This window comes from Artemia franciscana, chromosome 19, assembly GCF_032884065.1.
Source record: "Artemia franciscana chromosome 19, ASM3288406v1, whole genome shotgun sequence".
NCBI classification, from domain to species: Eukaryota; Metazoa; Arthropoda; class Branchiopoda; order Anostraca; family Artemiidae; genus Artemia; species Artemia franciscana.
The window spans coordinates 35345431-35358501 of NC_088881.1; the positions used below are offsets into that span (position 1 = coordinate 35345431).

At 34.0% G+C, this 13071-nt stretch overlaps 1 protein-coding gene across 1 annotated transcript; it reads left to right on the forward strand.

Annotated features, from left to right (window-relative positions):
• The first annotated feature begins 5077 nt into the window (after positions 1 to 5077).
• Positions 5078 to 12792, forward strand: LOC136039628 (protein sidekick-like). Its single transcript, XM_065723525.1, has 3 exons — positions 5078 to 5230; positions 10183 to 10277; positions 12494 to 12792. Exons 1-3 carry the CDS (start codon positions 5226 to 5228, stop codon positions 12790 to 12792), a joined length of 399 nt encoding a protein of 132 aa, XP_065579597.1. The 5' UTR covers positions 5078 to 5225.
• Positions 12793 to 13071: the final 279 nt, after the last annotated feature.

Sequence of the window (13071 nt, forward strand, 5' to 3'; positions counted from 1 at the left end):
AGCCTCTTTCATATACGAAGTAATTTCTGTGCGTTTTAAGTTTTGATGTCACTCCTTACTTTCAGTTGAAAAAACTTGTTTTTTTTATTTAATTTCTGAACGTTTTTGAATCAATGCATGTTTTGATTTTGGCTCTCCGCAGAGGAATAATCAAAACGAAATTTGCATATTTTTTTTTTTGGCTCAATGGCTTTCTCATAACTTTGATCGAATGATTTTGAGAAAAAAAGAGCGGGGGACGAAGCCTAGTTGCCCCCCGATTTTTTGGTTAATTAAAAAGGCAACTAGAACTTTTAATTTTTTACGAATCTTTTTATTGGTAAAAGATTTACGTAACTTATAAATTAGCTTACGTAAAGAACTTTTGTATTCTCATGTTTTTATTACATATATGAGGGGATTCGCCCCATTGCAGTACCTCGCTCTTTACACTAAAGCTTAAATTTTATCCCAATTTATTAAGAATGACCCCCTGAATCACAAAAGCCGTAAAATAAGTAGTTGAAATTACCGAAAATACTTTAGCGTAAAGAGCGAGGTATTAGAAGGAGGTGAGCCCCTCATATGGGTAATAATTTCTGTTTGTTTTACGTTTTATTGCTGTTCCTTACTTCCAGCTGAAAAAGCTTTTTCACTTTTATTTTTTAATTGTTTTTTTTTAAATAATGCTAGTAAATCCTGCTCTCCCTTCATGGAAATTTTCTTCTCCCATTACAAATTCTCGAAGGAAAGTTTCCCCAGCATATCCCCCTCTTCTAAACCCCTCCCACAAACCAAAAAAATCCTCCTGAAAACGCCTGTATACTTCCCAATAACCATTACTATATGTAAGCACAGGTCAAAGTTTGTAACTTGTTGCCCCTCCCACGGGGACTGTGGGGGAGTAAGTCGTCCCCAAAGACATAGTTATAAGGTTTTTCGACTACGTTGAATAAAATGGCTATCTCAGAATTTTGATCCGTTGACTTTGGGAAAGTAATTAGCGTGGGAGGGGGCCTAGGTGCCCTCCAATTTTTTTGGTCACTTAAAAAGGGCACTAGAACTTTTCATTTCCGTTAGAATGAGCCCTCTTGCAACATTCTAGGACAATTGGGTCGATACGATCACCCCTGGAAAAAAAAAAAAAAAAAAAAAAAAAAAAAAAAAAACCAAATAAACACGCATCCGTGATCTGCCTTCTGGCAAAAAATGCAAAATTCCACATTTTTGTAGATAGGAGCTCGAAACTTCTACAGTAGGGTTCTCTGATACGCTGAATCTGATGGTGTGATTTTCGTTAAGATTCTATGACTTTTAGGGGGCGTTTCCCCCTATTTTCTAAAATAACGCAAATTTTCTCAGGCTCGTAACTTTTGATGGGTAAGACTAAACTTGATGAAACTTATATATTTAAAACCAGCATTAAAATGCGATTCTTTTGATGTAGCTATTGGTATCAAAATTCCATTTTTTAGAGTTTTGGTTACTATTGAGCCGGGTCGCTCCTTACTTTTTATTTACTTTTTAATTTTTTTTTTTATTAAATAAAAAAAACTAGTTTTTTTAACTGAAAGTAAGGAGCGACATTAAAACTTAAAACGAACAGAAATTACTCCGTATATGAAATGGGTTGTCCCCTCCGCAGTCCCACGCTCTTTACGCTAAAGTTTGACTCTTTGCCACAATTCTACTTTTTAAAACAACTAAAAACTTTAGCGTAAAGAGCGTGGGACTGCGGAGGGGACAACCCATTTCATATACGGAGTAATTTCTGTTCGTTTTAAGTTTTAATGTCGCTCCTTACTTTCAGTTAAAAAAACTAGTTTTTTTTATTTAATTTCTGAACGTTTTTGAATTAATGCATGTTTGATTTTGGCTCTCCGCACATAAATTATTGAAATGAAATTAGTATATTAATTTTGTTTTGGCTAAATGGTTTTCTCTTAGTTTTGATCAGACGATTTTGAGAAATAAGGGGTGAGGAAGGAGGCCTAGCTGCCCTCCAATTTTTCGGTTACTTAAAAAGGCTACTAGAACTTTTAATATTCAACGAACGTTTTTATTAGTAAAAAATATACGTAACTTAAGAATTAACTTACGTAACAAACTTTTATATTCTTATATTTTTATTATGTGTACGAGGGGGTTTGTACCCTCGTTAATACCTCGCTCTTTACACTAAATCGTAAGTTTTGTTCCAATTCTTTAAGAATGACCCCTGAATCAAATAGGCCGTAGAATAAATAGTTGAAATCACTAAAAATATTTTAGCATAAAGAGCGAGGTATTTATCTCCTCCTAAATACCTCGCTCTTTATGCTAAAGTATTTTTAGAACCCTTCATATGCGTAATAATCTCTGTTTGTTTTAAATTTCAATGCTATTCCTTACTTTCATTTGAAAAAACGTTTTCATGTTTATTTTTTCATTGTTTTTTTTTATAGTAATGCTAGAAAATCTTGCGCCCTTTTCATTGAATTTTTTTCCCCATGGCATATTTCTCCAAGGAAAAATCCTCCCACATAGCCCCCTCCCTCAACCCTACCCCCAAAACCAAAAAAATTCCCCTGAAAACGTCTGTACACTTCCCAATAACCATTATTATATGTAAACACTGGTTGAAGTTTGTAACTTGCAACTCCTCCCCCAGGGACTGTGAGGGAGTAAGTCATCCCCAAAAACATAGTTATTAAGATTTTCGACTATGCCAAACAAAATGGCTATCTCAAAATTTTAATCCGTTGACTTTGGGAAAAAAATGAGCGTGGGAGGGGGCCTAGATGCCCTCCAATTTTTTTGGTCACTTAAAAAGGGCACTAGAACTTTTCATTTCCGTTAGAATGAGCCCTCTTGCGACATTCTAGGACCACTTGGTCGATACGATGACCCCTGGGGAAAAAAAAACAAAAAACAAATAAACACGCACCCGTGATTTGTCTTCTGGCAAAAAATGCAAAATTCCACATTTTTGTAGATAGGAGCTTGAAACTTCTACAGTAGGGTTCTCTGATACGCTGAATCTGATGGTGTCATTTTCGTTAAGATCCTACGACTTTTAGGGGGTCTTTCCCCCTATTTTCCTAAATAAGGCAAATTTTCTCAGGCTCGTAACTTTTGATGGCTAAGACTAAACTTGAAAAAAACTTATATATTTAAAATCAGCATTAAAATGCGATTCTTTTGATGTAAAAATAATATATAAATAATAAATAAATAAATAAACCAGTAAGGAGCGACCCGGCTCAATAGTAAACGAAACGCTAAAAAACGGAATTTCGATACTAAAAGATATAACAAAAGAATCGGATTTTTATGCTGATTTTAAATATATAAATTTCATCAAATTTAGTCTTTGTCATCAAAAGTTACGAGCCTGAGAAAATTTGCCTTATTTTGGAAAATAGGGGGTAACACCCCCTAAAAGTCATAGGATCTTAACGAAAATTACACCATCGCATTCAGCGTATCAGAGAACCCTATAGAAAAAATTCCAAGGTCCAATCTACAAAAATGTGGAATTTCGTATTTTTTGCCAGAAGACAAATCACGGGTGCGTGTTTATTTGTTTTTTTTTTGTTTTTTTTTTTCCCAGGGGTCATCGTATCGACCAAGTGGTCCTAGAGTGTTGCAAGAGGGCTCGTTCTAACGGAAATGAAAAGTTCTAGTGCCCTTTTTAAGTGACCAAAAAAATTGGAGGGCACTTAGGCCCCCTCCCACGCTCATTTTTTTCCCAAAGTCAACGGATCAAAATTTTGAGATAGCCATTTTGTTCCGCATAGTCGAAAACCATAATAACTATGTCTTTGGGGATGACTTACCCCCCACAGTCCCTGGGGGAAGGGCTGCAAGTTATAAACTTTGACCAATGTTTACATACAGTAATGGTTAATGGGAAGTGTACCGACGTTATCAGGGGGATTTTTTTGGTTTGGGTGTGGGGTTCAGGGGAGGGGGCTATATGGGAGGATCTTTCCTTGGAGGTGTATTTCATGGGGGAAGAGAAATTCAATGAAAAGGGCACAGGACTTTCTAGCATTACTATAAAATAAACAATGAAAATATAAACATGAAAAAGTTTTTTCAATTGAAAGTAAGGAGAAGCATTAAAACTTAAAACGAACAGAGATTATTACGCATATGAAGGGTTCTAAAAATACTTTAGCATAAAGAGCGAGGTATTTAGGAGGAGATAAATACTTCGCTCTTTATGCTAAAATTTTTTTAAATAATTTCAACTATTTATTCTACGGCCTTTTCTGATTCAGGGGTCATTCTTAAAAATTGGGATAAAACGTAACGTAAGTTACGTAAGTTATGTACGTTTGTTACGTAAGTTAATTCTTAAGTTACGTTTTTTTTCTTACTAATGAAAACGTTCGTTAAAAATTAAAAGATCTAGTTGTCTTTTTGAGTAACCGAAAAATTGGAGGGCAACTAGACCTCCTTCCCCACCCCTTATTTCTCAAAATCGTCTGATCAAAACTAAGAGAAAGCCATTTAGCCAAAAAAAGAATTAGTATGCAAATTTCATTTTAGTAATTTATGTACGGAGAGCCAAAATCAAACATGCATTAATTCAAAAACTTTCAGAAATTAAATAAAAAAAAACAAGTTTTTTTAAATGAAAGTAAGGAGCGACATTAAAACTTAAAACGAACAGAAATTACTCCGTATATGAAAGGGGCTTTTCCTCCTCGACACCCCGCTCCTTGCGCTAAAGTTTGATTCTTTCTCGCAACTCTACTTTTTAAAACAATAAAAAACTTTAGCGTAAGGAGCGGGGTTTCGAGGAGGAAAAGCCCCTTTCATATACGGAGTAATTTCTGTTCGTTTTAAGTTTTAATGTCGCTCCTTACTTTCATTTAAAAAAACTTGTTTTTTCTTATTTAATTTTGGTTTATTTATTTTGGTTTATATTATTTTTATTTATTTTGGTTTACTTTTTTTTACTTAATTTATTATTATTTATTACTTATTATTTTTTTTGGCTTTGTTTCAACGTCTTTTTTATTGTGACAGGTTTTCAATAAATAAATCAAATACGTTCGTTTTTGTGCCATTGCTTTGGAATTAATTTCTTTTTTCACCCAAAGGTGTCGTCGGCTCTGCAAGATCCTCCTCTGAAATAATGATTGCGTGGAACCCTCCTGAAGAACAATATAGAAATGGAATCATCATGGGCTGTGTAGTGAGGTATAGGCTGCAAGGCTATTCACAAGGGCCATGGTCACTAAGGAATATCAGTAATGAGGTAAGATGTTTTACTTTATATTTCATACTTTTATACTTTTTAATTTATAGCTTTGTATGTTTTACTTTGTATGTTTTTTCCAAAAGTAACTAACTCAGATAAAAATTTAGCTTATCCTAGATTGTTCAGAAGAACGGTTATTGGAGTCCTTTGTCATAGCCATGGTATTAAAATTGCTGATGGGGAGCCCTCCATATTTGATGATTTTTTTTTTCTTTGAAAGAGATGTTCTTTATAATGAGAACCCGAACTTCAGACTTCTTATTGGTCTGCAAATCATTCTTGGCACTACTTTTTATGGGTTATGCTTGGTATGAAATGAAACAACTGCTAACAACTCATTGCAACACCAAGCTGCCTGAAGCTAACACAGCTACGCACGCTCTTCCTACATCCCAATCTCTTCAATTCGTTCCTCTTCACACCCTCCCAAGAAGTTCCAATTTCCTTTAGATCTTTCCTTACAACATCCTCCCATTCCATTCAGGGACGACCTGCTTTTTGCTTATCCCTAGGTGGTTGGCCTTCCTTTTAATGTATTTTGTGGGTTATAAATAAATCATTATTATTATTATTATTATTATCCCGAAGCAAAAAACAAACAGGAAACAATAAACAATTATTATCAGTATTAATTCCATCAATATAAATCAGTTTCAAAGGTATACCTACCAAGCATGAGTAAAGAGTAAAGCTTTGAATAGCCTGGGGCTGAGGAGGAGTGTGCGGATCTGTGTTTGCTGCAGCTGCTTCACACTACAGTGACTTGTTAGTAGTGTTAGTTTATTTTTAGCAAATATGGTTTTTGATCCACGGATTCTTAAGTTGAACTCAAATTCGTGGGTAGTTTGAAATATGAATTTATTCTCCCTAAAAAAAAGTAATTTGACTTCTTTGTTTCTTCTTCAATTACTTCTTTTTTATGCTTCTTCTACTTTTTGTCATTAATGGGAACCTAAAAATCATCTAGTTCTTTATATCTTGCGACACCAGAGAACTGTATTGAGACAAAAATCTTGCTACTATTTGACTTATGTTTTTCCACCCAGTCCTAAAATCTTATGGTAAGATCAGATACACGAGGAAGACAATATCTTGGTAAAAGTAGTTGTAAAATTGTTGTTTTGCCTAGAAATTTATTACGAAACTCGTATTTTTATTTCCCTTTTTTATGAAAAAAAAGTTGAGCTGACAGTTGTTGCGTTTGGCTCTTACATTTATAAACCTTTTCTTTCTTGAAGGTATTTTTTGGAAAATAAATAGTTTTAACGGTCTTAAAAAAAAAAGAAAGAAGAAAGACGAATAAATTCTTTCCCAAATTTTGTTTTTTACATTGACAAATTTTCGAAATTTTTTTTTTTTTTTGCAAAAGAAGATAACGCTTCGACGAAAAAGGGATGGTGAGGCTTAGCTTTTTAAAAAGATTTATGTTATCATAAGATAGCCCTAAAATACTTTCCATTGCCCATTTCGTGTAGGCTGATAGACAGTTTTAACAATGTGTCTATACTTCATCTCATGCTAGACGCTCTGAAAAACAATCGTCCAGTCTCTAAAAACGTTTCTCCTGGTAACGTTCATGTTTACCTTTTCTTCCTTTTTTCCAAGTATAATTAAAAGTCTTGTTAACTTTTTTTTAATTCACTTTTAATCAGATTGACAAAATGAGATCATAAGGGTATTGGACTCTAAGATTCACCATTCTCTATTACACCACCCTATTTTGTGCTGATCCATCGGTTGTTAATATTGCAGCGTCTATTTAATTAGCCTATAAAACAGATTATATTTAATATTAACGTATTATATTGTCAACACTGCACCGTTCGTTCACCGTTTGTGCACCAGATTCTATGACACACCCTATCTTTATGCTAAATCAGTCATTGAAATGCGAGTTGGCCCAGCAAAAGACACAGCCTGTTGTGGGTGGAATTTCCTGTGAGTCAACCCACTGTGTCTTCAAACCAATCCAAGCATAATTAATAACTACCCCAAACTTAACAGGTACATACTCCTTAAATACAAGGATTGTCGCATCTCTGCGACAACAACAACAACAGCCGCAATAAGCGAAATATAAAATTAAAGAAATGTTTACAGTTTTTTTTTCAATCAACAGTGGATTTAAATGCCAAATGATGCCAATTAGGGTTTAAAAAAGCAGCAAAAATTTGCATATATATATATATATATATATATATATATATATATATATATATATATATATATATATATATATATATATATATATATATATATATATATATATATATATATATATACATATATATATATATATATATATATATATATATATATATATATATATATATATATAATATATATATATATATATATATATATATATATATATATATATATATATATTATATATATATATATATATATATATATATATATATATATATATATATATATATATATATATATATATATATGTATTCACAGGTGGGACACAGGGACACAACTACAATGGCGCGTAACGACTTACGCGTGCGGGGGGGCTTGGGGGGGCGTGAAGTGCCCCACCAACTAGGTGTTGGGGTGGCGCAAAGTGCCCCACCAACTAGGTGTTGGGGTGGCACAAAGAGCCACCCCAACAGCTAGTACCTCACATACCTGATATACAAAATTCCACCTGATATAGCTCATATACCAAATTCCACCTGATATACCTCACATATTTCATATACCAAATTCCACCTGATATACCTCATATACCTCATATACCTGATATACCAAATTCCACCTGATATACCTCTTATACCAAATTCCACCTGATATACCTCATATACCAAATTCCACCTGATATACCTGATATCCCTCCTATACCAAATTCCACCTGATATACCTCACAGGACAGTAACTGGCACATTCGGTAATACTCCATTGCTTATATTTGTATATGAAAGAACCTGCAAACAAATTTTTCTGCAAACAAATCGCGGAAATGACAATAAACGGATTTCTAGAGCACTGACTAAGCTAGTTTTTCAAGCTATTAACATATTAGTACAGGAGAAGATAAAGCGAAATGTGAGATGGGAGAAACTCAATGAATATTGCGATCTCACTGTATCCCCTTAAATAGCGTCATGAAAGACAGGTTCAAATGTTCCATTCTAAAAAAAGTGTTTATAAATAAAAAAAAAGGGCTAAAAAATGAGGACCAGGCTAAAAAAATGTCATATAATTTGGGGCAATTTACGTATCCTGGAAAAAAGTAAAAAAAAGGAAATTTCAAAAAAAAAAACTATGAAAAAACAACCAGACAAACCTTAAACGAAAGCATGATAGTCCCCCAGAAAGAGGCACCCCTTCAAGGCCATCTTCATATTCCTATAAGAGAACTTTCATTGTTTACCAAGTGTACCCATTGTCCCGTCAAAATTGTGATATTTTTTTTTCACAAAAATGTGTTAAATCCCTTATTTGTGGGAATTTTTCTCAGGACGTAGGATTGCTCTTTGAGCAATCCTACATTCTGACGTTGAACAAGCCAATCCTCTTCGGCGCTGAAAAAGAGAAAGAATCTAAATTGTAAGAGAATTAAGATAAAAGAATTCATCCATTTTGTACACTAAGAAAATAAGAGGAAAGAAAGGGAAGTAGAGAACGTATCAAAGTATGAATTCAGTAAGTGTGAAGTGGAGATCCTGGACACAATTGCCGAATTTTTATCATTATAATTAAAAAATGCCAAAAGTAAATCCCTGTCACTACTGGCATATATACATTCCTAGCAATTTATTTCAAGGGGTGCCACACTTTGAGGTGGTTAAGTTGGCAAAAGTCTCCAGAAGGGAATTAAACGAAACATATAGAAAAATATGGGAAAATTCGAAATACAGAAAACTAAAAACATATTTGAAATTCCAGAGAATGGGGCAGAGTCTTTGACGCTTTTCTTTCACCAGGCATGTGAGCCAAATTCAATCCGATTAACATTTGTCATTAACATTTTCATAATAAAATAAAAGCCATTACTTTCTGTTGTGTCAAACTTCAATAAAATCATAAATTTTTGTTGAAGCTAAGATTTTGAGTCATTGCGGAAATTGCCTGTAAATTTCTCACCGAAAGTCTTTTGTAATACCATTAATTTGCAATTTGGGGCAAAATTCTGGGAAAACTAAGATAAGGCCTAGGTGTTCTTGTTTTAAAAAATGTAAAAACAAAAAAATAAATTCATTGAAGAACCTTAGGCCTAATGTATTTATAATATAATTGTCCTTTATTTAGATAAGTAATTGTTTTAATGCACCCACCAGAGATGGATAAAAAGCAAAATAAAAATTCCTGTACAGTCAAGTTAATTCAAGACAATGGTAACTCTATACTGTCTGGTGTAAATCTCGGAGCGCCACTTGTTTTGTCGCAGACGGGACGCCTCGCATCGCGTTTGGCATACGTACGTCATGTAAGCTACTCTTTGCTTTAAAGATGACCCACTTCTGCCCCGCTATACGAGGCTTGACACACATCAACTCACTTTTGAACACTTCCGCTTAATTTGGTCCTTGCCAGCCTCCAACTTCACCACTGGGTCCCAGCAATTGGTACGTGAGGCTTCTATTTATTGATTCTTACTGTTGCTTGTAATGACGTCACCACAGGTTCGTTACAACCACCATGGGAAAAATAAAATATTCTTTCTTATAGTCCTGACCTATTTGAATTGTTTTTGTGACCAGTCATACTCGCCTTTTCGCTTGTAATTTTCGTTGCCGCTTATTTTTTAGCCGCATATTTCTTCGTCCTTCACTTTCATTTCTAATTAGTTCTACTCCTTGTTTTAGCATGTGTTGTAACTGGCAAACCGCTAAAGTGTAGGGGAGAGGGGGCCAGGTCCGTCCTAAGAGCAGGTCCGGACACCGGCTCTGCAAACCACATTCTTGAATTTTAAACTATATACCGTTTCTTTTCAGAACTTGTAAACATATACGGATCTTCCGTAAAGAATCCCCGCAGATGCTGTCAAACATTCATAGTAAGAAGCTCAGTGTTATTTTTTTGCATAAAAGTAAGTTTAACGGAATATCTTTGACACCTTGTTTTCGCAATTTAGAAACCACTTATACCATTGTTGATTTTTTTTTGTAGATATTAGAATATCGAGTCTATCATATCGTGCAAAAATATCAATGATCGGACCAGGAGTTTGAGATTTATAAATTTAATTCTAAAAAATGACACTGGAGGCAGGTTCGGACAAAAATGATTGGGGAAGGTTTGAACGTGTCTGGACCTGCCCCCAATATTTTATGAATGTTTTTGAATCAATGCATGTTTTGATTTGGGCTCTCCGCAGATGAATAATTAAAAAGAAATTTGCATATTTATTTTTTTGGCTAATTGGCCTTCTCATAGTTTTGATCGAAAGATTTTGAGAAAAAAGGAGTGAAGGAGGAGGCCTAGTTGCCCTCCGGTTTTTTGGTTACTTAAAAAGGCAACTAGAACTTTTAATTTTTTACAAATGTTTTATTAGTAAAAGACATACGTAACTTACAAATTAGCTTACGTAATGAACTTCTGTATTATCATGCTTTTATTACGTATATGAAGGGGTTCACCCCCTTGTCAGTACCTCACTCTTTACACTAAAGCTTAAATTTTTCCCGATTTCTTAAGAATGACCCCTGAATCACAAAAGCCGTAGAATAAATAGTTGAAATTACTAAAAACACTTTAGCTTAATGATCGAGATATTAGGAGGAGGTGAACCCTTCATATGCGTAATAATTTCTGTTAGCTTCAAGTTTTACTGCTTCTCGTTACTTTCAGTTGGAAAAACTTCTTCATATTTATTTTTTCATTGTTTTTTTTTTAATAATGCAAGGAAATCTTGCGCTCCCTTCATGAAATTTTTCTTCCCCCATGATAAATTCCTCCAAGGAATGTTCCCCTAACATATCCCCTCTTATCAACCCCCCCCCCACAACCTGAAAATCCCCCTGAAAACGTCTTTACACTTCCAAATAACCATTACTATATGTAAGCACCGGTCAAAGTTTGTAACTTGTGGCTCCTCCCACGAGGACTGTTGGGGAGTAAGTCACCCCAAAGACATAGTTATAAGGCTTTTTGACTACGCTGAATAAAATGTCTATCTCAGAATTTTGATTTGGTGACTTTGGGAAAATAATTAGCGTGAGAGGCACAAGAACTTTTCACTTCATTTAGAATGAGCCCTCTCGCAAGATTGAGTGCTTTGATGTGTGTCATTTCTGAAGAAACTTCTCGCTTTTGTTATGTATTTACACTGTGGATTCATATATAATACGGAAGCTACCCTTACATTTTCTTAATGGAAGTTTTTTTTCTTTTTTTTTCTTTTTACTCGTGTTTTTTTTTCTCATTAATTACATATGAACCTTTAAAAAATCCTTAAGCAACCAAATAACATTTAAGACAATATTTAATAGTCGAAGAATATCTAGACAGTTCAGAGAGAAGGGGAGGAGCGTTATACAGAAGCAGGGCCTACCCCTTCCCCTTGGGTACGGCCTTGTACAGAAGACCTGTCCCTTTAATGTACCTGTTTAATGTTTTAAAATTTTCCATGTAATACCAGTAATTTTGAAAGCTCTTTTTCACAAAAATTACTTTGATTTTAGATGTTCAATATGTATGAATCTGCCATTAAATGAACCTTTTTCTTAACTTCATAATGACGCAGGTACTTTTGGCTTTTTTAGAGGCTGGATTTTGTGGTCCATTGTTCGTTTAATTACAAAAGAGAAAGATTATTAGAAAGTTATTGAAAACTCTGACAAACGAAGGAAGAAAAATACGAGGCTGTTCATGCTCTTCTTATTAAAGTTTTGTCATAAACGGTACAAAGAAATGATCCAAAAGCTCTCTCATGGGTATAGGGGTTGAAAACCCCTCTTTAAAAAGTAACCCTTGGCTTGCAATGTATTGGCTAATGTTGGCTACATTGGCTAAGAAAAAACAATATGCATATGGTAATAAAAATCCAAATATGTTGGCTTATATTAGGAAGCCTTGATCCAACAGGAAAAAATCGGAAAAAACTAACAGATTAAAAAGTTAAGACATACTAGAAAATAACATAAAATGGTAAGATGGATGAACAAAGCAAAACAAAAACTAAAAAAGAGAGAAAACGAGGGTTCATATCTGATAAACTAGAGTTGTTTTTTTTTTTACTATGATGCAGTGTAGTCTGAGAAGTTATTTGGCAATATTGATTATTATCTATTTGTTCTGTTGCAGAGACCTTGATTGTCCCTTCAAGTCGCCTTCAGCTAACTGAGGACGGAAGTTTGTTTATTGCATCAATTCGTGCATCTGATCAAGGATGTTATACATGCGTGAGAGCAAATGAAGCTGGTTCAATTTCAGAAAAGGCTTTCCTTTCTGTTTTGGTTAGGTTAAGTAAAATATATTGTGGTTTAAAGTTTATTCACCCTAAATACGTAAATACATGTTTCAGAGGTATTAAACTCATTCCATTAAAGGAATGGTTTTCTTTCTGTTGTGAGCAAGTAAAAGGAAAAAAGTTTATGGGTTGAAATATATGTTAAAGAGCATATTTATGGACAAGCAAATTACGGACAAAAATATGCAGAGGATTTGAGTGTCCTAGATAATATAAAATGAATAGTAATAGTAAAATGAATGAATTTTCAAAAGCTTTGAGAATTCAGAGTGCAAGAATAATTTGGAAAAATAATTTTTGGGTAATTTAGAAAATTAATTAAGCTTACTTATATATTAAACAACATATTTTTGGGTACTTATTGGTTATGTAATAGACACTCGGGAAGTGAAGTTTGATTAATGCTAATGAA

What these genes read in the sequence shown, in the direction of transcription:
- LOC136039628 (XM_065723525.1), top strand. An exon ending in TGTTATTTTTTTGCATAAAA is followed by an intron (nt 10,278 to 12,493) that starts GTAAGTTTAACG and finishes GTTCTGTTGCAG; the next exon opens with AGACCTTGATTGTCCCTTCA.